Genomic DNA, 24,345 nt, shown 5'->3' with positions numbered 1-24,345 from the left:
CCAGGTATGTAAATTCCCTCTCCTCTCCTCTCCTCATGCACCGTTCCAGGCATGGTTTCTCGGTATAGTCTGTCTAGAGGTGTCCGGAATGGCCCAAATTCTGTTTCCTTGGGAACCTGAGCTAAAACAATGGGCATTCAAACACTCGAAGAGAGTGCTAAGTGTTGTGGAGGACCTAGATCTGGGCAGAGGAAAATTATTGCAATAAGAAAATGGACAATTTGAGGATTTGGAATAGAGGGAAGGACTAGAAGAACCAGTAGTAGAATAGCTTAGGGGTAATAATTTTGGAGAAAAAGGCAGTTCTGGTGATTTTTGCTGTGAACTGCTCAGCTCTGTAAAATATACACTTCTTTCTTTCCATCAGTCTTCTCTATGAAATCTTCCATAAAGTATCCTTTTATAACTCTCTATTGCCTGTGAAGTGATTTTTCTTTTTTTCTTTTTCTTTTTGTTTAGAGATGGAAACTCTGTCGCCCAGCCTGGAGTGCAGTGGTGCCACCTTGGCTCACTGCAATCTCTGCCTCCCGAGTTCAAGTGATCCTCCCGTCTCAGCTGCCCTAGTAGCTGGGAATACAGGCATGCGCCACCAGGCGTGGCTAATTTTTTTTTTATTTTGTATTTTTAGAAGAGATGCGGTTTCACCATCTTGGCCACCCTGGTCTCGAACTCCTGACCTCAGGTGATCTACACACCTCGGCCTACCAAAGTGCTGGGATGACAGGCATGAGCCACCGCACCCAGGCTATCAGGTTTTTGTTTTGTTTTGTTTTGTTTTTGTTTTTGTTTTTGTTTTTTTTTTGAGAATAAAACAGATTGAGTCTTGTGCCAAAATGCAGGGGAAGCTGCACCCAGACAGGTAACAAAATATTATATACAGTAATAGATAGCTTTTCTACATACCAATAATAACCATTTAGAAATCCAAATTGAGAAAAATTACACATATATAGTGACAAAAGTACATAAAATATCTAAAACCAGATGATTGGAGCAAGATGGCAGATAGATCCCGTACCCTACCCAACATTCCTTCGAACTTGGAAGTGCAGTGGGAGATCTCGCCACTGCGCTCCAGCCTGGGCGACAGAGTGACATTCTGTCTCAAAAAAAAAAAAAAAAAAGAGAAAAACAAATAATAATAATAAAAGTAATGTATCAGAACTTGACGGAACTTCAGACCTTCACTGTAATAGTGAAGGAGAGAAACACATTTGTGGAGAGGGGACCATGTTCACTCTTTATCCCTGATAGACAGATAGTCGGGAGCTTTATATACCCATGGAACCTAACGAAAAATGTTCCCTGTCATGACTCACAATCTTCCAGCCACTCTTCTTTGCACCTGTCTTGTGGGCTGGGGGACTCAACTTATGGATCCCATCTTCCCAGGGAGAAAGAAAAATCAAATCCTTCGGTATCTCCTTTAGGGTATCCTCTCCTCTATTTGCATGGAGGATAAGGCACCCAATATCTAGTATCGGAATGTTACATTTGTGTAATACAGAACTATATTGGGATAAAATAGAATTTGTTTCCTCTGAGACACAGGTAGAGGTACGTCCACACTGACCTGGGTGGCAGCCACCTCTTCCTGCAGTGCCAGGCAGGGCATGCTCACAGATCTAGGGAACCTCTTGCTCCTGGAGCCCCCACAACCTCCTTCCTGGCACCCTCTCCCTCTGGTGGCTGTGACAGCCCACACTTGGTCTTGGGTATCCCCTGCTTCTTTGCCTGCCTCTCTTCTGCCCAGGCTGCACATCTCTCTCTCCCACTGTCCCCACTATGTCCACGATTGCCTCTCCCTCCCTGCACTCTCCATCTCTAAGGGCTCCCTGTCTTGGAAAATGAACCCACAACCTCTACCTTGCAACTGGGGACAGAACCCGGGGCTTGTTCAATTCTCCCTCCCTCCACCACACACACCTTTCCTCCTTAATATTTCTAGAGTCAATGAACTCCAAACTCAGCCCCTCCTGCACCTGCCAGCTGTAGGACCTGTGACAAGATGCCTACCATCTGTCTGGGACTCCCTCTCTCATCTATCATATAGGCATAATGATGATCGTGTCCTCCTTCCAAGGCTGGGGAGAACCAGGAGGCCAAGGTGATGGGGTATGAATGGTCAGAAGAGCTCCAATCCTGCCTCCACCCGGGGCTGGTGTTTCAAGTCTGTTGTGTGTGACTGGAGGTTTAATGTCTTCATTCACACACACTGGTTTGTTCTAAAACGGACTCCCCTCTGCCCTTCCTTCCCCACAACTGTTCCACCTCCGCACCGTGCAGCGGTATATGTGAGAAAGAACTGTCCCATTCCCAAATCATCGTCCCCACCCCAGCCCCCAGGCCCTTGGTTGGTGAGATCCTTGATGGGCAGTCTCATGCTCCTGTCCAGGAGACTTTCCCACCGTTGCTCCTTTGCATGGAGACTAAGTGGACTCTTCTATTCCCTGTGCATCACAGGGTCTACAGTGCACGCATCTTCCTCATCCCTCTGCGTTCCCCAGATGACGATTTCATCTGTGTCTCCTCCTACATACTCCCAAATGGACCGTCCCAGCCCTAGAACCCGAAAATGGTTCAGAGAGCGAAGGCCAAGATGCCCAAACACCTGCTGCAGAATCCTGCTCCAGGACTGAAGTGTATAGTCTCTATCAAAATAAAAACTGGAGGCCAGGTGCGGTGGCTTACGCCTGTAATCCCAATATATTAGGAGGCCAAGGTGGGAGGATTGCCTGAACCCAGGAGATGGAGACCAGCCTGGGTAACATAGTGAGACTCTCTAGACAAAACCTAAAAAAATCAGTGGCGCATGATGGCGCATGCCTGTAGTCACAGCTACTCTGGAGGCTGCTGTGGGAGGATCACTTGAGCCCAGGAGTTCAAGGCTGCATTGAGCTATGATCATGCCACTGCACTCTAGCCTGGATAGAGCAAGACCCCATCTCTAGAAGAAACAAACAAACAAACCAAGAAACCCAACAACGGGAAACATCTTCCTCTAGAATGGGGGTCAGAAACATCTGTCTGCCTTGTTCCCTGGTGTCTCTCCAGCACCTAGAACAGCGCTCAGCATGAGTATGCACTCATTAGTTTTTTGTTGAATAAGTGACTCGTTTGACACAGCAATTCCACTTCTAAGAATGTTTCCTAAAGAAATATTCATACACATGCAGAGAGCTGTGTGCACAATAATGAGAGGAGCAAACAACTGGGGAACGTTTGCAAATGTTTATTAACTGTCAGTGACTGATAGAGGGGAATCGGATGAGGGGAGTACAAGCAGATGGGAGATGCTTATAGTGTTACTTGGTGTTTGTGTGTGTGTGCGTGTGGTGTGTAAATGCAGAGGAAAAAATCTGAAATTAAACACTCAGACCTCCCCTCAGCAGTCACATCTGGGGAGAGAGGAGGGTAGTGCTGTTCTATGGAGAGAATACCTGACTATACTTGTTTTCTAAGGTAGGTGCATGGATACACAAACTGAAATATGCATTAAGTATGTCTTGCTGATCAGTGAAAATGTTAATATCTAACAGAATGGCACACTGTAAGAAAGTACAACGTAAACTCTAACATCGAACTCTTGGCACACTAAGAAAAATGACGCTCAACTTTTCACTGTTGTGAACACTTGCTTTCACTTGCTATACACCTGATGACGAGGGGTCCGCAGCCATGCCCATGTTCGTGAAAGGTCACCACGTTCTGCTTCTCATCATGGGCATGTGTCGTATCCCCGAGGCTGAGGCAAGAAGAGAGAAGGAAAGTAAGTGGCAGTGAGTTCCCACCACGTGACAACTCAATCTCAACTCCTCCTGACCTGCAGACCCTGCACACTCTGATTCTGTCCTACCTCAGGACCTGCACACGCCTTCCACGGTTCCTCGAAGTGAACCATCTGTTCATGCCACAGTGACTTCTTCGCCTGGGTTATCCATTCCTAGGCTAGAGGAAGGTGTGGCCCGCATATCAGGGCTGACCTGGGGTTTGGGAACCCACAGCATCCTGGGTAGGGAGCATCCCTGGATATACAGGGTAGAGAGTAGAAAGAGCATGGGAAATCGGCCGGGTGCGGTGGCTCACGCCTGTAAACCCAGCACTTTGGGAGACCGAGGCAGGTGGATCCCGAGGTCAGGAGTTCGAGACCAGCCTGACCAACATGGTGAAAGTTCATCTCTACTAAAAATACAAAAATTAGCCGGGTGTGTGGGGTGCACACGTGTAATCCCAGCTACTCAGGTTGCTGAGGCAAGAAAATTGCTTGAACCGGGATGCGGAAGTTGCAGTGAGGCGAAATCGGGCCACCACATCCAGCCTGGGCGACAGAGCAAGAATCCCTCCAAAAAAAAAAAAAAGAAAGAAAGAAAGAAAGAGAATGGGAAATCTCATCATTCAGCCTCAATGCTGTACCCTAGAAAAGGGAATTATCTGGGGAGCAAGTGAGAAGATGGGATACCAGTATCATAACAGAATAGCACATCTGCAGGGATGTGGGGGATGAGCGGAAGGTTCACTTACGGAGTTACTCGTCATCTTCCTCAGGGTCGCTGATCTCTTCATAAATCACCAGCTGCTTTCTCTCGCGCAGTCTGTGGGTCCAGGCATGTTTCCCCCTTTTGGGTCCTATGATGGAGAATAGTTGGAAAGTGAGGGTTGGGTGGGTTGGAGAGTGTTAGGCTCTGTTTTCTCAAAAAAGGAGATGCCTCCCCACCACCAAGTGCCCATGGGCCTTCTTTATCCAGTTTTTCACATTCTCTGGCTTAGAGAGGCTGAGGCCTTAGATCCACACCAATACACGACAAATACCAATTAAAGTTTTAGCTTCTGGCTCCTTCCGTTGTCAGGTTTAGATTCCCAACCTCTTCACTTATGGGAACACTCACCCATACCTCCTTTCATGCTGCACGTATTTGTTAAGGGCAGAAGGCAAACCTTGTTTTATGGCACCTCATTTTTATCCTGCTTCGCAGATACTGCAATTTTTTTTTGAAATTCTCACCAATTTTACACTTTTCCATTATTATTATATCTGTTATAGTGATCTGTGATCAGTGAGCTTTGATATTATGATTGCGATTGTTTTGTTGTTCTTTAGTCTTTTAAAATAATTTTTTTATTTTTGTGGGTACGCAGTAGGTGTATATACTTATGGGGTACGTGAGATGTTTTGATACATGCATGCAATGCATAATAATCACATCATGGCAAATAGGGTATCCGTCCCCTCAACCATTTATCCTTGTGTTACAAACGATCCATTTACACTGTGTTAGTTTTTTTAAATGTGAAATTAGGTTATTATTGACAATAATCACCCTGTTGTGGGTAATTGTTTTAGGGGTAACAGGAACTGCACCCACAGAAGATGACAAACTTAACTGATCAATGTTGTGTGTGTTCTGACTGCTCCACCGATGAGCTCTTCCTTGCCTACCTTCCTTTTCTTGGGCCTCCCTATTTCTTGAGACACAGCAATACTGAAATTAGGACAATGAACAACCCTACAATGGCCACTAAGTGTTCAAAGGAAGGGAAGAGTCGCATGTCTCTCACTCTAAATCACAAGCTAGAAATGGCTAAGCTTAGTGAGGAAGGCACGCTGAAAGCCAAGACAGGCTGAAAGCTCGGCCTCTTCCACCAAACAGCCAAGCTGTGATTGCAAAGGAAAAGTTCTTGAAGGAAATAATAGTATATAATGCAAAGGAAAGGTCTTGAAGGAAATAATAATACTAATACTCCAGTGAACACACGAATAAGAAAGTAAAGCAGCCTTACTGCTGAAATAGAGGAAGATTGCGTGGTCAGGACAGAACATGAAACCAGCCACAACATTCCCTTAAGCCAAAGTCTAATTCAGAGAAAGACCTGAACTCTCTTCATGTCCATGAAAGCTGAGAGAGGTGAAGAAGCTGCAGGAGAAACACGTGAAGCTAGTAGAGGTTGGTTCGTGAGGTTTAAGGAAAGAAGCCGTCTCCATAACATAAAAGTGCAAGGTGAAGCAGCAAACCCTGATGGAGAAGCTGCAGCAAGTTATCCAGGAGATCTAGCTAAGATCACTGATGAAGGTGGCTACACGAAACAACAGATTTTCAGTGTAGATAAAATAGCCTTCTATTGGAAGGAGATGCCATCTAGGACTTTCATAGCTAGAGAGGATTGACTCCAACTTTGAAAGAAGTTCTACTGTGGGTAAAATGCTATCCAGTAGCATCACACACTACAGGGAAATCTTTCATGAAAGGGAGAGCTAATCAATGTGGCAAATTTCACCGTTGTGTTCTTTTAAGAAACTGCCACAGCCACTCCCATCTTCAGCAACCACCACCTTGATCAGCCAGCAGCCATTAACACCAAGGCAAGACCCTCCACCAGCAAAAAGAGTGTGACTCACGGAAGGCTCAGAAGATTGTTAGCATTTTTTATCAATGAATTATTTTAAAATTAAGGTATGTACATTTTTAGACAATGCTATTGCACACTTAGTAGAGTACACTATAGTGAAAACGTAATGTTTTTATGCACTGCGAAACGACGATAACAAAAAAAAATGTGTGACTCACTTTATTGCAGTGGTCTGGAACCGAACCTGCAATATCTCTGAAGTACACCTGATTGGGTATCAGGCATTGAGCTGCGTAAGACATGATCCCAGGTAATTACAGATAGAATTGCTTGAGCACCTTTCATGTCATCAGGCCTTCTAGACTAAATATAATGTCTCCAAACAATTTGTGAACTATGATTCTTTACTTCCATCGTATGGACTGGGAATCTGGAGCTGAGAAAATTTGGAAGACTTGCCCCAAGTCACGTGGTTTGTATATGGATGACAACTCCACTCTGTGTCTCTGGAAGTCATGTCTAACATCTCTTCTGGAGCTGGGCAAGCTCCTCAGCCCAGCCGGGACCCAGGCTTGTCTGGGGTCCGTGCCACACACCCAATCCACACACCTGAACATAGCCAGGAAAGCCAGAGGGTTTGTTCCCGAATTGTTTCCTCTTACCAGATCTCTTGTGAATCTTCTAGAGGTATTTGCTTTTCCTGGGTGGGCACAGCTGCTTCGGATCGTTTTGTGGGGCAGATGCTTCTGGCACTCCCTTCTAATCATTTCCTTCCTCTGCTGGCTTCTTGGGCATGATCTTTATAATGTGAGGGTCACAGATAAACAGAATCAGTGCCATTTCTGTAGTGCTTTAGAGCTTACAAAGCGTCTTCGCATGCATTACCTTAATCAATGTTCTCAACAAAGCTGGGAGAGTTACACTTGCCTAAATTAGGAGAAACCTGGGAGGGGAGGTTAGAAGGGAAAGGATTGGCCTGCATGAATGGGGTTTCCAGGGATAGAATGCTTATCTTCCCACTCTTTTAGGACTGATATTCTTGCAAACAGCAAAAATCTCCATGTAATTGAGAGTGTGATATACAGAAGATTTGGAGCATAGCATTCTAAGAATTCACAGGTCTACAAAAGGAAGAGCTTCTATAAAATACAAGGGATCCCATAAAAGCTCGTAGACAGCTGCTGGGAGGGTAAATGTAAAAACATAGGGAGGGGACGAAACACTGCTGGGAAAGATGGTGTGGGGAGAGGAATACAGGGAAGGGAGAGGGAAAGAAATGGTTTGCTGAAATTAATCCAGGCAGCAAAGAAAGCAGTACCAGATCTGGCATACCAGCCTACCGAGGCACCAACATTGAATGTGGAATTCAGTGAGGTGGTAACCATATCAATTCTGGTTGCATTGGGATGGGTCACTGACCAACAGTCTTAAGCTACATTTATTCAGCTTCCTCACTTATGAAATAGTGAACAATACATGTAAAATAGGCTAAGGGAAAGTCCTCTCTGAGCTTATAAACACTGTTTAAATGTAGTAATAATAACAATTAATACCTTTCATGATCCTTCTTTGAATTTGGCCTCCATACTGGCAACCCAATCCCAGATCCCTTTACCCTCTAAACCGGAATTGAATATGTACTTGTGGAGTCACTCGTTCAGGGGCCTCCAAGGAAACCCCTGGGCTGGGACTGGGGTTTCTCGGATGCACCAGGTGTAGACAAAGCCCTCAAGGAGCTCACAGTAGGGAAGGGCCCACAGTCAAACCTGTTCCTAAGCCATGCGAGTGGCCCCAGTAACGGATCAGAAGCCAGCTGGTCCTTCCTGTTGCGAGAGTGGGTGTCTCCTTGGAAGCACCAGCAGGCCCTATGGGGTAAAGCCCTAGTGAGCAACATCTGAACTTCATAAACAAATGCAAACGTGAATGAGCTTTAAATGGCTTGGAGCTCTGGATCAGACTACCACTGCCGCTGCACCTCAGGAAAATTCTCTAACATCTCTGTACCACGATAGTCTCATGTTATTATTATTTTGCTGATAACTATGATCTAAAACATGAACTATGATTCTTTACTTCCATTTCATGGCCCAGGAGTCTGGAGCTCAGAGAACTTAGAAGATTTGCGCCAAGTCACATGGCTTTTGTGTGGATGACAACTGAAATGTATGAGACGTTATTATTTGGAGATAATAATAGAAACAACGTCATAGACGTATTCTTAAGGATTAAATAAATTAATCCATGTAACCTGCTTAGAATATCTGGCATCACTATGAAAACAAAAGAAGTGTTAAGGATTACAACTGTCGGTGTTATCAAGCCGTCAATGCTACATCAGGTGTTGTGATAGACATGGGAAAAAGGAGGCAGTGAGGGCATTTTTGATATTCTCCCACTCTTACCAGTTTTCGCATCCATGGAGGGACAAAGGTTCTCTGGTCATTTAGATTTGAGAGATACTCACCTTCGGGAAGATTCTCTAGAGTCTGCCGAAAGTCATCTGAGGACATTCAACTGAAAGAGAATACATCAGAATTTTTCTTTGTTGGTAAAGATTTCCAAAAAGTGCTGGGATTACAGGCCTGAGCCACTGCGCCCAGCGTTGTCTAAGCTACCGAAAATTTGTTACAGCTGCAATAAAAAATGAATGCACATAGAAACATTTATTAGTGAAACAAAATAGAAAGTCAAGAAACAGACTAATCTATACGCAAATTTCAGCATGCATTTTCAAACAGTGGGCAAAAGATGATGGGTTGTATAATAAATGATTGCTTGACAAGTGTCTATCTATTTGAAAAAATGAAGATTAAATCCTTACTTTAAACCACATAAAATAATAAATTCTAAAAAATCAGTTACTTAAACGTGAAAATGTGAAGTCATAAAGAACTAGATGAAAATTTAGGAAAATATTACAGTGTAAGACATCTTGAGGTGTCATAGGCACTTCCTGATATTACACTAAGGCTATGAACAATGAATCTGACATAACGATGTAAAAATTGAAGTATCATCTAATTCAAAAAACACCACAAAACTGTTTAAAAAGGCAAATGTTGGGGAAATTGGTGAAGCATCCTCAATAAATTAACAGTAACCATCTCTAATATACAACAAAGCTTTTGCATATCAGTAAGAGAAACTGGAACAACCCAATGAAAAAATGTGTTCAGGCATGGCACTACTTCACCGTATAGCAGAAAAGGATTATGAAATAGAAAGTATGAAATGAAAATAATAAAGGAAATGGAGGATAGAGCCCAGAGGTTTCAACGTTCATCCAATAGAAGTTGCAGAGGTAGAGAACAGAAAGACTGGACCAGGCGCCGTGGCTCACGCTTGTAATCCCAGCCCTTTGGAGGCTGAGGCAGGCACATCACCTAAGGTCAGGAGTTTGAGACCAGACTGGCCAACATGGCGAAACCCCGTCTCTACTGAAAATACAAAAATTAGCCCGGTGTGGTGGTGGGCGCCTGAAATCCCAACTATGTGGAAGCCTGAGGCAGGAGAATCACTTGAACCCGGGAGGCAGAGGTTGCAGTGAGCTGAGATTGTGCCACTGCACTCCAGCCTGGATGACAGAGCAAAACTCCGACTCGAAAAGGAAAAAAAAAAAAAAAAAATAGAAAGACTGTAGAGAAGGAGGTACTTGAAGAAATAATATTCTAGAATTTTCTCAACTGAACAAACACATGAATCTTCAAACTGAAAAATGTCACCTAGTTCTGAACCTGATTAACACACAGGCACGCACACACACACACACACACTCACACATATACGCACACACTCCCTAGGAGTAAAATTTCTAGGATAAAGATAAAATCCTGAAAGGCCCCAGAGAGAAAGAGAGAAAAGAGAATGCAATGGAGAAGTTTTTCAAGGAGCTGATTAAAAATAACTTTGGGCCAGGCACAGTGGCTCACGCCTGTAGTCCCAGCACTTTGGTAGGCCAAGATGGGAGGACAGCTTGAACTCAGGAAATTGAGACCAGCCTGGCCAACAAGGCAAAACCCATCTCTACAAAAAATACAACAAGTAGCCAGGTGTGGTGCCACGTGCCTGTAGTCCCAGCTACTTGGGAGGCTGAGGCAGGAGAATCACTTGAGTCCGGGAGGTGGAAATTGCTGTGAGCCGAGATGGTGCCACTGCATTCCAGCCTGGGTGACAGAGCCAGACACTGTCTCAAAAAAACAAAACAAAACAAGACAAAAACAAACAAAAAAGTTGAACCTAGATATCTATATACAGCCAGGATAATCCAGAATGAGGGAGAAAATATTTCAGAAAATTCATGACGCATATACCCTTCAGAAATCATTGTTGGTATACAGGTCTATGAGAAGAGAAAAGTAAATTTAAGAGGAAGGAGGTGATTTTAACAAGCAATGATGAGAAGAAAACCAGTAAAACTTATTAAAAAGTGTAAACTTTTGATTGTAAACTTAAAAAATTATAGTCTTGAAATAAAATTCCAGGTATTATAAACATGGAAGATGGGAGGAGGGACAGGAAAAAAAAGAGAAGTTCTTTCGGTGTTCAGGGAATGTATACAGATGTTTATGAATGATAGAACGGTAGAATGGTAAAAGGCACTAGCATTAAATTTTGTTTTATTTTAGACAGGGCCTCACTCTGGTGCCCAGGCTAGAGTTCCATAGCACAATCATGGCTCACTGCAACCCCAGCCTCCTCAGCTCAAGTGACCCTCCTGCCTCAGCCTCCCATGTAGCTGGGACTACAGGTGTGCACCACCATGCCTGGGTAACTAAAAAAAATTTTTTTTTGGTAGAGACAGGGTCTGGCTATGTTGCCCAGGCTGACCTTGAACTCTGGACCTCGAGCAATCCTCCCACATCAGCCTCTCAAAGTGGTGGGATTATAGGAGTGAGTCACTGTGCCCACTTAACGCTAGTATTTTAGAGTACAAACTCTGGAACCAGACAGCTTGGGTTCAGTTTCTGGCTTCTCAACTTATTAAGCTATGTGACCTTGTGTAAGTCATATAACCTTTCCGTGTTTCAGGCTACTCAAGAGTAAACTGGGGATAACCACACTATCTAGCTCATTTGATTGCTATGATTAAATGGGTAAGTACATGTAAAGCACTTAGAATAGTGCCTGTCATGTGGTTAAGTGGTATATATCTTTTACTTGTTGTTAGTAATGACTTCAAATTACTTTTAAAATGTAAAGGCATATCTGGTTCAAGAAGAAGATGGTGAACCAGGAATAGCTGCTGGCTTCCTTCCCAAACCAAACCCTGCAGATGCCACAGACGAGGTGGGAAGTGGTTGGAGTTCAGAACAGTTCCTGTAACAAAACCCTTGATGGTTTAGCCCCACTGGGGGATGAGATGGCTTCGAGTGGGAAAGGTCAGAGGCCACAGATGGAGGATCAGCCCAGGCGGAGCTTTCTAAGTTGCATTCTTGTTTTCTCCTTGTTTCCTAGAAGGCTTATTACCTGTTCTGTAAACATATAGAGCAGACACTTGGCAGGGCTGGCCCAGTGCTAGCCCAAAGTGGCCTGATAACATTAAAGAATAAGGGGCTTGGGAAGCTCCTAGAAAAAGTGCAGACTCATCAAAGCTGGCCAGTAACTGAACATTTCTTTCCTACCTCTCCCTCTGCCCTCTGAGCTGGGCGATTACAACCAATATCATCCACCTGTAGACTCCCTCCACACTGTAAGGCAGAAATCCTGTAAGGGTCTCTGGGGGCTCATAGGCTAGGGACTGGAAGAAGAATTGGCTCAGCTCAGCTCTAGAGGCTCCGTATCCTACGATCTATCAATCCAGAAACCCTGAAACTCATGTGGAGTGTCTGGACTGACACACCTTCCCAGGAACAAAGAGTTATACAGAAAAACTATCGGATAGGCCGGGCGTGGTGGCTCACGCCTGTAATCCCAGTACTTTGGAAGGCAGAGGTGGGAGGATAACCTGAGGTCAGGAGTTCGAGAACAGCCAGGTATTTTTGGTAGAGACGGGGTTTCACCATGTTAGCCAGGATGGTCTCGGTCTCCTGACCTCGTGATCCGCCCGCCTCGGCCTCCCAAAGTGCTGGGATTACAGGCGTGAGCCACCGCGCCTGGCCTTCGCAAGCTCTTTTTACTCCCTGCCCTGTATATCCAGGGATCCTCCCTACTCAGGATGCTGTGGGTTCCCAAGCTCCAGGTCAGCCCTGTATGTGGGCCACACCTTTCTCTAGCCTAGGAATGGATAACCCAGCCAAAGAAGTCACTGTGGCATGAGCAGATGGTTCACTTCAAGGAACCATGGAAGGCGTGTGCAGGTCCTGGGGTAGGGCAGAATCAAGAGTGTGCAGGGTCTGCAGGTCAGGAGGAGTTGAGATTGAGTTATCAGGCAGTGGGAACTCACTGCCACTTACTTTCCTTCTCTCTTCTTGCCTCAGCCTCGGGGATACGACACATGCCCATGATGAGAAGCAGAACGTGGTGACCTTTCACGAACATGGGCATGGCTGCGGACCCCGCGTCATCAGGTGCATAGCAAGTGAAAGCAAGTGTTCACAACAGTGAAAAGTTGAGCGTCATTTTTCTTAGTGTGACAAGAGTTCGATGTTAGTGTTTCCATTGTATTTTCTTACAGTGTGCCATTCTGTTAGATATTAGCGTTTTCATTGATGAGCAAGACATGCTTAATGTGTATTTCGGTTTGTGTATCCATGCACCTACCTCAGAAAGCAAGTATAGTCAGGTATTCTCTCCATAGAACAGCACTACCCTCCTCTCTCCCCAGATGTGACTACTGAGGGCAGATCTGAGTGTTTAATTTCCAATTTTCCCCTCTGCATTTACACACCAGACACACAAACACACACACACAGACACACACACACACAGACACACCAAGTACCAGTATAAGCATCTCCCATATGCTTTTCCCCATTGCCATGAGTCCTGGTCAAGCCCCCCCTCAATTTGTTTCCTGTTCAGCATGTACTCCCCTCCTCTGATTCCCCGTATCAGTCACTGACAGTTAATAAACCTTTGCAAACGTTCCCCAGTTGTTTGCTCCTCTCATTAATGTGCGCACAGGTCTCTGCACGTGTGTGAATATTTCTTTAGGAAAGATTCTTAGAAGTTGAATTGCTGTGTCAAAGGAGTCATTTATTCAACAAAACACTAATGAGTGTGTTCTCGTGCTGAGCGCTGTTCTAGGTGCTGGAGAGACATCAGGGAACAAGGCAGGCAGATGTTCCTGACCACCATTCCAGAGGAGGATGTTTCCAGTTGTTGGGTTTCTTTGTTTGTTTGCTTTTTCTAGAGAAGGGGTCTTGCACTGCCCAGGCTAAAGTGCAGTGGCATGATCATAGTTCAATGCAGCCTTGAACTCGTGGGCTCAAGTGATCCTCCCACCTTAGCCTCCAGAGAAGCTGTGACTACAGGAATGCACCATCATGACCCACTAAGTTTTTTAAGGTTTTGTCAAGAAAGTCTCTCTATGTTACCCAGGCTGGACTTAAACTCCTGGGCCAAAGCAATCCTCCCACCTTGGTCTCCTAAAGTGTTGGGATTACAGGCGTGAGCCGCAGCACCTGTCCTCCAGTTTTTATTTTGATACAGACTATACACTTCAGTCCTGGAGCAGGATTCTGTAGCAGGTGGTTGGGCATCTTGGCCTTCGCTCTCTGAATGATTTTCGGTTTCAAGGTCTGGGACGGTCCATTTGGGTGGATGTGGGAGGAGACACAGATGAAATCGTCATCTGGGGAACGTGGAAGAATCAGGCAGATGCGTGCAATGTAGACCCTGTGATGGACAGGGAATAGAAGAGTCCACTTAGTCTCCATGCAGGGGAGCAATTGGTGGGAAAGTCTACTGGACAGAAGCATGAGAGCGCCCATCAAGGGTCTCACCAACCAAGGGCCTGGGGGCTGGGGTGGGGATGATGATTTGGGAATGGGACAGTTCTTTCTCACAGGTACCATTGCACGGTACAGAGGTGAAACAGTTGTGGGGAAGGGAAGGGCAGAGGGGAGTCTATTTTAGAACAAACCATTGCGTGTCAATGGAGACATCAAAGCTCCATTCACACACAATGAACTTGAAACACCAGCCCCAGGTGGAGGCAGGTTTGGAGCTGTTTTGACCATCCATAGCCCATCACCTTGGCCTCCTGGTTCTCCCCAGCCTTAGAAGGAGGACACGATCATCATTATGCCTATATGATAGATGAGAGACAGAGTCCCAGACAGATGGTAGGTGTCTTGTCACAGGTCCTACACCTGGCAGGTGCAGGAGGAGTTGAGTTTGGAGCTCACTGACTTCAGAAACATCAAGGCGGACAGGTGTGTGATGGAAGGAGGGAGAACTGAACAAGCCCCAGGCTCTGTTTCCAATCACAATGTAAAGGCTGTGGGTTCATTTACCGAAGACAAGGAGCCCTAGGAGAGAGAGAGTGTAGGGAGGGCAGGCAGTCGTGGTCACAGCAGGGACAGTGGGAGACAGAGATATGCAGGGTGGGCAGAAGAGGGGCAGGCAAAGAAGCAGGGGAGACCCAAGGCCAAGTGTGGGCTGTCACAGCCACCAGAGGGAAAGGATGCCAGGAAGGAGGTTGTGGGGCTCCAGGAGCAAGAGGTTCCCCAGATCCGTGAGCATGCCCTGCCTGGCACTGCAGGAAGAGGTGGCTGCCACCCAGGTCAGTGTGGACGTACCTCTACCTGTGTCTCAGAGGAAACAAATTCTATTTTATCCCAATATAGTTCTGTATTACCCAAATGTAACATTCGGCTACTAGATATTGAATGCCGTATCCTCCATGCAAATAGAGGAGAGCATACCCTAAAAGAGATAATGAAGGATTTGATTTTTCTTTCTCCCTGGGAAGATGGGATCCATAAGTTGGTTCCCCCAGCCCACAAGACAGATACAAGGAAGGGTGGCTGGAAGATTGTGAGTTATGACAGGCAACATTTTTCCTTAGGTTCCATGGGTATATAAAGCTCCGGACTATCTGTCTATCATGGATAGATAAAGAGTGAACATGGTCCTCTCTCCACAAATGTGTTTCTCTCCTTGTGAAGGGCTGAAGTTACACCAAGTTCTGATACGTTACATTTGTGTGTGTGTGTGTGTGTGTGTGTGTGTGTGTTGTTGTTGTTGTTGTTGTTTTCTTTCTTTTTTTGACATGATCACACTCTGTCGCCCAGGCTGGAGTGCGGTGATGCAAGTACAGCTCACTGCAGCCTCGATCTCCCAGGCTCAAGGGATTCTCCCACTTCAGCTTCCGATCTAGTTGGGACTACAGGCACACGCCACCACACCCAGCTAGTTTTTTATTTTTGGTAGAGACGGCATCCACTATGTTGCCCAGGCTGGTCTCGATCTCCTGGCCTCAGGCAATCCTCCTGCCTCAGCCTCCCAAAGTGCTGGGATGACAAGTGTGAGCCACCTCGCCAGGCCTTCACTTTCTTTAATGAACAATTATCAGAGTTTCATCTTAGAGGCAAAAGTGGCTACTGCCAGCCAATCTGAGTGTGGTGTTGGAGGGGACTCTGGCCGATTCAGATGTTTCTAATGAACTTTTAAATTAACCTACCTGATGATTATCCTAAGGCCCTTTCCAGCTCCGTGTTTTTTTGATTCAGGGTTTGGAGTTTTTCAGAGGCTTTGTTACAAAGATCATCTCCTGGGCAGGCACGGTGTCCCATGCTGTAATGTCAGCACTTTGGGATGCCGAGGCAGGCAGATCACTTGAGGTCAGGAGTTGGAGACTAGCCTGGCCAACAGGGTGAAACCCCCGTCTCTACTAAAAATACAAAAATCAGCTGGCCGTGGTGGCAGGCCTCTGTGAATTCCAGTTACAGTTCGGAGTGAAGCAGGAGAATCCCTTCAACCTGGGAGATAGAGTGTGCAGTGAGCCGAGATCACGCCACTGCACTCCAGCCTGGGCGACGGAGTAAGTCTTTGTCTCAAACAGCATCTCTCGTCTACAGTGATGCTCTTGTCTCCTTGGGTTTCTCTACCAGTCTGATCACATCTACTCTATCTCCCAGGAATGCCTCAATATTTCTGGTGAACCACTGACACGTTTTCTTATTTTCCTCTACTCTTGAGAATTGACCCTTGAAAACATTTTCTTCCCAGTTCAATGGAATGTTGAGTGGGGCACGGGATCTATCTGCCATCTTGCTCCAATCATCTGGTTTTAGATATTTTATGTATATTTGTCACTATATAAGTGTAATTTTTCTCAATTTGGTTTTCTAAATGGTTAATATTGGTATGTAGAAAAAACCTATCTATCTATCTATATATATATAATATTTTGTTACCTGTCTGGGTGCAGCTTCCCCTGCATTTTGGCACAAGACTCAATATGTTTTATTCTCCAAAAGGAAAGTGACAGGCTGGGCGCAGTGGCTCACACCAGTAATCCCAGCACTTTAGGAGACTGAGGCGAGTGGATCACCTGAGGTCAGGGGTTCAAGACCAGCCTGGCCAAGATGGTGAACCCCCTTCTCTACTAAAAATACAATAAAATAAAAAAAATTAGCAAGGCATTGGTGGTGTGCACCTGTAGTCCCAGCTACTAGGGCAGCTGAGGCGGGAGGATCATTTGAACTCGGGAGGCGGAGATTGCAGTGAGTCGAGATCGCACCACTGCACTCCAGCCCGGGCGACAGAGACTCTATCTCTAAATAAAAAAGATAAAGAAAAAAAGAAAATTCACTTCACAGGCAATAGAGAGTTATAAAAGGATACTTTACGGATGATTTCATAGGGGAGAATGATGGAAAGAAAGGATATATACATATATATATATATAACAGAGCTGAGCGATTCACTGGAACAATCACCAGAACTGCCCTTTTCTCCAAAAATAGTACCCCTAAGCTATACTACTACTGGTTCTTCTAGTCCTTCCCTCTATTCCACATCCTCAAATTGTCCATTTTCTTATTGGGATAATTTTCCTCTGCCCAGATCTGGGTCCTCCACAACACTTAACACTGTCTTCGAGTGTTTGAATGCCCATTGCTTTAGCTCAGATTCCCAAGGAAACAGGCTTTGGGCCATACAGGACACCTCTAGACAGACTATACTGAGAAACAATGCCTGGAATTGGTGCATGGGGAGAGGGGAGGAGAGGAGAGGGAATTACGTACCTGACTCTCACTCCTGGTTCCTTTTCTTATTGGTCAAAATTTACCCCACAGGTGCGAACTCCCCTACACTTCTAGATTGCATCAACTGCCCCTTTGACAGCTGTCTAGGAAGCCAGATCCCACACTTTGAAGTGTAGTGTTTCATACAATCCAAAAGTGTTAGCAGAGGCCAGGCGTGGTGGCTCACGCCTGTAATCCCAGCACTGTGGGAGGCCAAGGCAGGCGGATCATGAGGTCAGGAGATCGAGACCATCCTGGCCAGCATGGTGAAACCCCGTCTCTACTAAAAATACAGAAATTAGCTGGGCATGATGGTGCATGCCTGTAATCCCAGCTACTCGGGAGGCTGAGGAAGGAGAATCGCTGGACCCTGGGCGGCAGAGGTTGCAATGAGCTGAGATTGCACCATTGCACTCCAGCCTGGGCAACAGAGGGCGATTCCACGTCAAAAACAAACAAACAAAAACAAAACAAAAAATAAAAAGTGGTAGCAGAAATCAGAAAGTCCAGATATGTAGGTAATTGGCCTTGTTGTACAGCAGCAGCCAAGGGTGAACACTAAATGCTCCCAGGCAAGTCCTAAGTTCATCGAGTAACTGGAGTACCCATCTGTGTTAGTTAATTGCCTTTATCTGAAGGAAAAATAAAACTCATATCTCTATGACAAGCAGGTGCTTACGGCTTGGAGCAAGGCACCTAAGTTAAACTCCCCTGGTGACAGGGAGACAAAGACATCATCTTCCTCAACGTTCACCTTTCAAAGAGATGGCTCCGTGGCCCTGAAGAAAGACATTCCTGGTGGCGGTGCTTGGTGGCTCACACCTGTAATCCCAACACTTTGGGAGGCTGAGGCTGGAGGATCACTTGAGGCCTGGAGTTCAAGTTCAAGACATTCCTGGGTTATAGGGTGGCCAGAGGCTTACATATCAAAGGAAGAATTTATAAATACAAATTTTCTCAAGGAAATGCTCTAAGGAAAGTGAAATGGGGAAGGTCTCTTCTTGCTCTTTTGGCAACAGGAAAATCTCAATTTTATGTTTAGTTACCCTTACAATTTCCCCCTTTTGTTATTCTTTTATAGTAACAGTACAATTTTCTAATTATCTCCACTGCTTTGAAATGAGGCTCATTGGCACTGGAGAAGCTGGTTCATTCGCACAGTCAGCTTTCACATTCCCTCTTTTGATCAAGATCTTTCTTTGAAAACCTCACAAACCTGAGGTGATCCACCCACCTCAGCCTCCCAAACTGCTGGGATTACAGGCGCAAGCCACTGCGCCCGGCCCTATAACCAATGTTTTTAATTGTATCCCTCTAGAGAGAGTGAGCAGAGGTGTCTGTGTATGTCTGTATTGTGCTTTGTGTTTTACAGAACATTAACTCTTTATAAAGCATATATTTCTAACCTAGGAAAATATCAAATGGAAATGGGATGGGAATACCTTTGATATGTACATTCAGCAGAACTATGTGCTGCCGGGTACAGTTGCATGAACATATACACATCTCCACTTCCTGTGAGAGGAAATTTTAAGAAGAAAATTTTCTTTAGGAATCAGTGCTCCCCCAGGCCTTATTTACAATGTCTGGCTTACTGTCAACCTGCGAGTCTGTCCACCAACCCTACAGGACCTCATATCCCTCCCTTCTCAAATGCCTACCTCTTCCCTTCCCTTCCCCCCCACCATCAGAAAACAGGCATAGATATATGCAGCCATCAGCTTCTCAAACTTGATTTTATTGTAATCATCACCGTTGGTGGTGAGGATTTGTCCAATTTGGTTTCTCCATGTTTAATTAGTCTTCCTCACCCTCCTCTGACGATCCTTCAGATGAGTCTGGGTCTTCTTCCTCCATCGAAGATCCTTCAGATGAGTCTAGGTCTTCATCCTCCTGTGAAGATCCTTCAGGTAATTGTAGGTCTTCATCCTGCTTTGAAGATTCTGCAGATGAGTCTAGGTCTTCGTCCTCCTGTGAGGATCCTTCGTCCTCCTCCTCTTGGACTGGATTGATGGAGTTCTCTCAGGACTGGTCATTCTCCAGTTGATTTGAATGTATTTTCTTAGTCTTCCTGTAGCACAACACTAATACTGTTGAATATTCTGATGTTTTCATCTTTTTCAAACTCGGTTCGAGGACTAAGTCCCTGTTTGGTGTCTCCTGCATCTGTTAAGAAAACAGGGAGAGGCCAGAAAGACATTATTTTGGGTGAATAGGATAGAGACTGGATAGCAAGGGGGGCTTTATGAGAAGGAATGCAGGTTGAGGAAGGGGTTCGATCCAGAGAAGAACAAGGTTGAATCACAGGGTAGGGATCTATGGGGAAGAAGAGGAGCATGGGTAGGATCATCTGTTAGTCCAAACTGCACCATTTTGTAAGTTCTTTGCTATTTTGCAGACCTTGGTCAAAGTGAAACATCCCATGGGGGTTCAGGCCGTGAGAAACATCCTGCCTAACCACCTGTCCACAAGGCAGACAAAGGCCCAACTAAAGAAACATCCCTATCATATCTTGCTTGGCAAAGTTCTAAGGAACACCACAACGATATTCCACCAGAAAAAGGGCCAAACCACCTGATCATAAGAACATCTTATCAATATCCTGCCGGGCAGCAAGCCATACTGCCCAGATCCCTCCCACCCATACCTGTAAGTACCCCAGGCTGTAAGCGGTGGTGGGATCTGGCATTAAGCTGATCCCCCACTTCCACAAGCGTCTGCAGTATTCCTGTGTTGCTGTTTGAGCTGCCCCCTCTCTGTGTGTCTTTCTTTCACCCTCGCCTTCGCTTCAAAACCTAACAATCTTACCTCATCATTTTTGCTGTTGGAGTCACAGGGGCTCTTCCTCTTCTCCCCATTGGTGCTTGAAGTGGGCTTTTCCATGATTCTGGTTGCTTGTTGAATGTCTACAGCAGGATCTTGTAGAGTCCAGACTTCCACAGCTATATTGAAGCTTCCCAGTGGCCCAGAGCTCTTGCCCTCCCTATATATACCCTCCTGGTGACAAGGCAAAGCCACACCCTTGAGCTTTGTTTGATCATACAGGCAGTGTCCCAGCCAATGGCAGTCCAAGGGTGGCTTAGACATCACAAAGCACCACTGCTGACCACTCCCTGGGCTTATAGGGGAGGGGTGACAGGGGTGTAGAGGAAACCAAATGCTGCTGTTGTTTCAGCATCCCCTGAAGATGCATCCCAAACTGATCTGCTGCCGCTCCTCATTTCTCCACGTTTAATGTTCGTGGTTCACATGGAAGTGAGAGGTTGATTCTGTCAAGCCCTTCCCCACAGCCATTCCTATTAAGTGATTCATTCTTTTGTCTTCCAGCCCTCACCATGACTTAGTATTTTAGATGTCTCACCTCAAATCCCCCAAGCTAGTGTGGCTACATTTAATTATTGGTGGAGATGTGAATTATCCCATTTCCCTCTTACAGTTCCTTCATATGCACCTTGAAGACCATTTACTCTTGGGCTACTGCCAGGCAAATTTCAACCCATGTTCTTTTACCCAATGTCCATGTAGTTCTTTTAAGTTTCCTATTTCCAATCTGAAACAATGGCCTCAGTCTGTCAAAACTTTAGTGAATTAACATTCTTTACCTTGCATCCTAGTCTTGTTTCAAATCAGGGGTGTATGTTCATAGTAAATGTAGTATCCCAACATGAATTCTACCAGTATGTGGGGTGGGGGAAGGAGTAAATATTCAAGTGCTGGAAGTTGTCCTGAGTGTTTACCTGCAGGATACTGCAATCTAAGACTAATATGTGCAAGAATGTGGGCATAGTTAAGCTTTGCACTGGAGATTGTGTCCAGTGACAAAAAAAAATGCATTCAGATTGGAAGGGAGAAGTAAAAGTATCTTTTGTCAAAGACTACATGAGAGTGTATGTAGAAAAGTCAATCTAAAAAAAAATGCTTCTACAATAATTGAGGTTAGCAAGATTGCAGAGTAAGCGATCAACATATAAATCAATTGTATGTTTATCTAGTAGAAGTTATATATTAGAAATTTGCATCCAGTTTTCACCTATAGTCATCATGTCAATATGAATAATGACACATTTTTCACCGGAAAGTATTCCCATTTGTGTAATTAATTAAATGGTAATATAAGTTTTAAGGTATCACTATCATTATTGGCATTAAGACGTGAAAGAGTTATACATCATAAGCAGTGTGGCAAAGAAAAAGAAATGGAGAGGGAAACAAAATCGGAGAGTAACACATCTGGAAAGCTAAATATTTGCTTCTAAAAGTGACTGTTTTTGGCTGGGCGCAGTGGCTCACGCCTGTAATCCCAGCACTTTGGGAGGCCGAGGCAGGCAGATCACCAGGTCAAGAGATCAAGACCATCCTGGCTAACACGGTGAAACCCCGTCTCTACTAAAAATACAAAAAATTAGCCAGGCGTGGTGGCTGGTGCCTGTAGTCCCAGTTGCTCGGGAGGCTGAGGCAGGAGAATGGCATGAACCCGGGAGGCGGGGCTTGCAGTGAGCCAAGATCGTGCCACTGCACTGCAGCCTGGGAAACAGAGAGAGACTCCATCTCAAAAAAAAAAAAAAAAAAAAGTGACTGTTTTTTGAGGTACAACTGGCAAATTTCACGTCCTTCCACAGTCTTTGTGATGTTCAGATATTCAGGTATTTCAGGGATATATTAAATAATGTAGGCATTCTGAGCATATCAACCATATCATCCACACTCTGAAAACATTAGTGTTCAAGAATGTATTCCCTTTCAATTATGCCCTACATTCAATATCTGTGTCTTGTTCATATTCTGTGTTGTGCCTTTTCCATTTTCTTCAAGATTGTTTAATCTACTGGATGCTCTTCCTAGCTATTTCTCAAAAGAACATTCTATTAAATTTATTAATATCAAATTAGTTTTCCTTTTGTTAATGATGCATACCTTTCATTTACTGCCTTTTTCCCTTAAGTTTATTCTGTGACTCTTATTATTTTGCTCTTTCTTAATATTATTTTCTTGTATCATGGAATTTGCTATCTATTTTAATAAGATATACATTTAATGCTATGACTGTCCTAAGAATACAACTGAGGCTTGTTCAGTAGCCTCCTGGAAATCATCTGAAAACAATCTTTTAATGTTAATAGCCTAATGGAGTGGTTCAGAAGTGTGGAGTAAAAACATTTAGGTAATTTCTCCCCTAAACATGCAGTGCTTCCTTTAAATTCAGAAGTTCTTCTAATTAAGTCAGCAATTTGGAAAACATGTGTAAAAGATACTTACGTGGACTACTCAGGACTTAGTATGTTATAGTCTTTGAACTTTAAATCGTATCTTCTGATGACTCAAGGCAGAAACCTGTAATATGTAACCTCTGATATGGTTAGAGGTTACCATATGTGTCTTCAATCTAATTATACACAGTAGCTCATGAAGACTGACAGGAGGGCAGGGAGCATGCTTAGCCCAGGCATCTTACAAACACCTTGAGCATCACTGACCTACATGCATGCTCCCTACTTCTTGGGTCACAAAAACTTGACTGTCTCTTTCCATTTTATTATTCAGTCATTCAAGGTCTCACTGCGGGAAGACTTTAAAATGCAATCACTGGGTCCAGCAAGGGAGGTGGCTCATGCCTATAATCCCAGCACTTTGGGAGGCTGAGGCAGGTGGATCACTTGAGATCAGGAGTTCGAGCCCAGCCTGGCCAACATGGTGAAACTCTGTCTCTACTAGAAATACAAAAATTAGTCCGGCGTGGTGGCACGCACCTGTATTCCCAGCTACACAGGAGTCTGGGGCATGAGAATCCCTTGAAACCGGGAGGTGGAGGTCACAGTGAACCGAGATCAGACCACTGCACTCCAGCCTGGGCGACAGAGTGAGACCCCTACTGAAAAAAAAAAAAAAAGCAATCATTGTTTAAGAGCCTGAGAGAATTCAGGATTTGACAAAATCCAAGAACACTCATGAAGGTCTCCATACAGGAAAACAAACAACAAGTAGAGTGCCAGCTCATTTACTTAGGAGCAATGAAATCTCAACTCGGATATTATAATTGGACTGAAGCTGATTGTTATGATAAACAAATCACGAAAATCAAATTATCTTTGTATTTTCTCCAACAGAACCAAAACATGCAGAAATCAGCAATGAAATGATTTTAATCTATCTGATGTGCATTCACTACTTTCAATAAAAGCAAAAACCGGTGCAGGATTTATGTGTTTTGTCCAGAATCTCACAAATTATCTTAGAGCTGGTATTAGAATCTTCTTCAGGGTCAGCATATTTCATACGAAGTGGTATTACAAATGTATTATGTATTTGTGAAAAGCAGAAAGTAGAAAATAATCTACAAATTTTTAGCTGTTGGTTATACTCAGAAGTAAGAAAATGCTTTTCTTTTCTTTTTTCTTTTCCTTTCTTTTTTTTCCCCCCTGAGATCGGAGTTTCACTCTGTTGCCCAGGCTGGAGTACAGTGGCATGATCTCGGCTCACTGCAACCTCCGCCTCCCGGGTTCAAGCAGTTCCTCTGCCTCACCCTCCCGAGTAGATGGGATTACAGGTGCCTGCCATGAAGCCCGGCTAATTTTTTGTATTTTTAGTAGAGACTGGGTTTCACCATTTGCCCTGGCTGGTCTCGAACTCCTGACCTCAAATTATCCACCCGCCTCGGCCTCCCAAAGTGCTAGGATGACAGGCGTGAGCCCCCGCTTCTATTTGATGATTCAATATGGCTTTGACCCAATTTGTGTCTGTATCTGATAGTCTTTCAGTTTTGCAGTCAGGCTTCTGGGGTCTCGACTACCTTCCCGAGAAAGTCTGCATTTGGACTCTGTTTTTAAAGGGGCAGTAATGTTCTCTCTTTTCATTATCAAAAGTGTAA

At 44.7% G+C, this 24,345-nt stretch overlaps 2 protein-coding genes and 1 pseudogene across 2 annotated transcripts in view; 1 reads left to right on the top strand and 2 right to left on the bottom strand.

Moving 5' to 3' along the window:
* The window catches only part of LOC100977365 (protein SSX2), a 41,381-nt gene extending 28,010 nt beyond the window's left edge, over positions 1–13,371 (top strand). Inside the window, exon 8 of the mRNA XM_057301065.2 lies at positions 12,762–13,371. The gene's annotated coding sequence lies outside the window, so the exon portion shown is untranslated. The remainder of the gene's footprint in view (positions 1–12,761) is intronic.
* Positions 3,572–19,337, bottom strand: LOC129395224 (protein SSX2-like; annotated as a pseudogene).
* LOC117977560 (sperm protein associated with the nucleus on the X chromosome N5) lies at positions 19,199–20,433 on the bottom strand. Its single transcript, XM_034949649.2, has 2 exons — positions 20,289–20,433; positions 19,199–19,646 (listed from the first exon to the last, which is right to left on the bottom strand). Exons 1-2 carry the CDS (start codon positions 20,361–20,363, stop codon positions 19,503–19,505), a joined length of 219 nt encoding a protein of 72 aa, XP_034805540.2. The 5' UTR covers positions 20,364–20,433; the 3' UTR covers positions 19,199–19,502.
* Between the last annotated feature and the right edge of the window lie 3,912 nt (positions 20,434–24,345).

The sequence above is a fragment of the Pan paniscus genome, chromosome X, assembly GCF_029289425.2.
Source record: "Pan paniscus chromosome X, NHGRI_mPanPan1-v2.0_pri, whole genome shotgun sequence".
NCBI lineage: Eukaryota > Metazoa > Chordata > Mammalia > Primates > Hominidae > Pan > Pan paniscus.
This window is presented reverse-complemented; position numbering and strand designations above follow the sequence as displayed.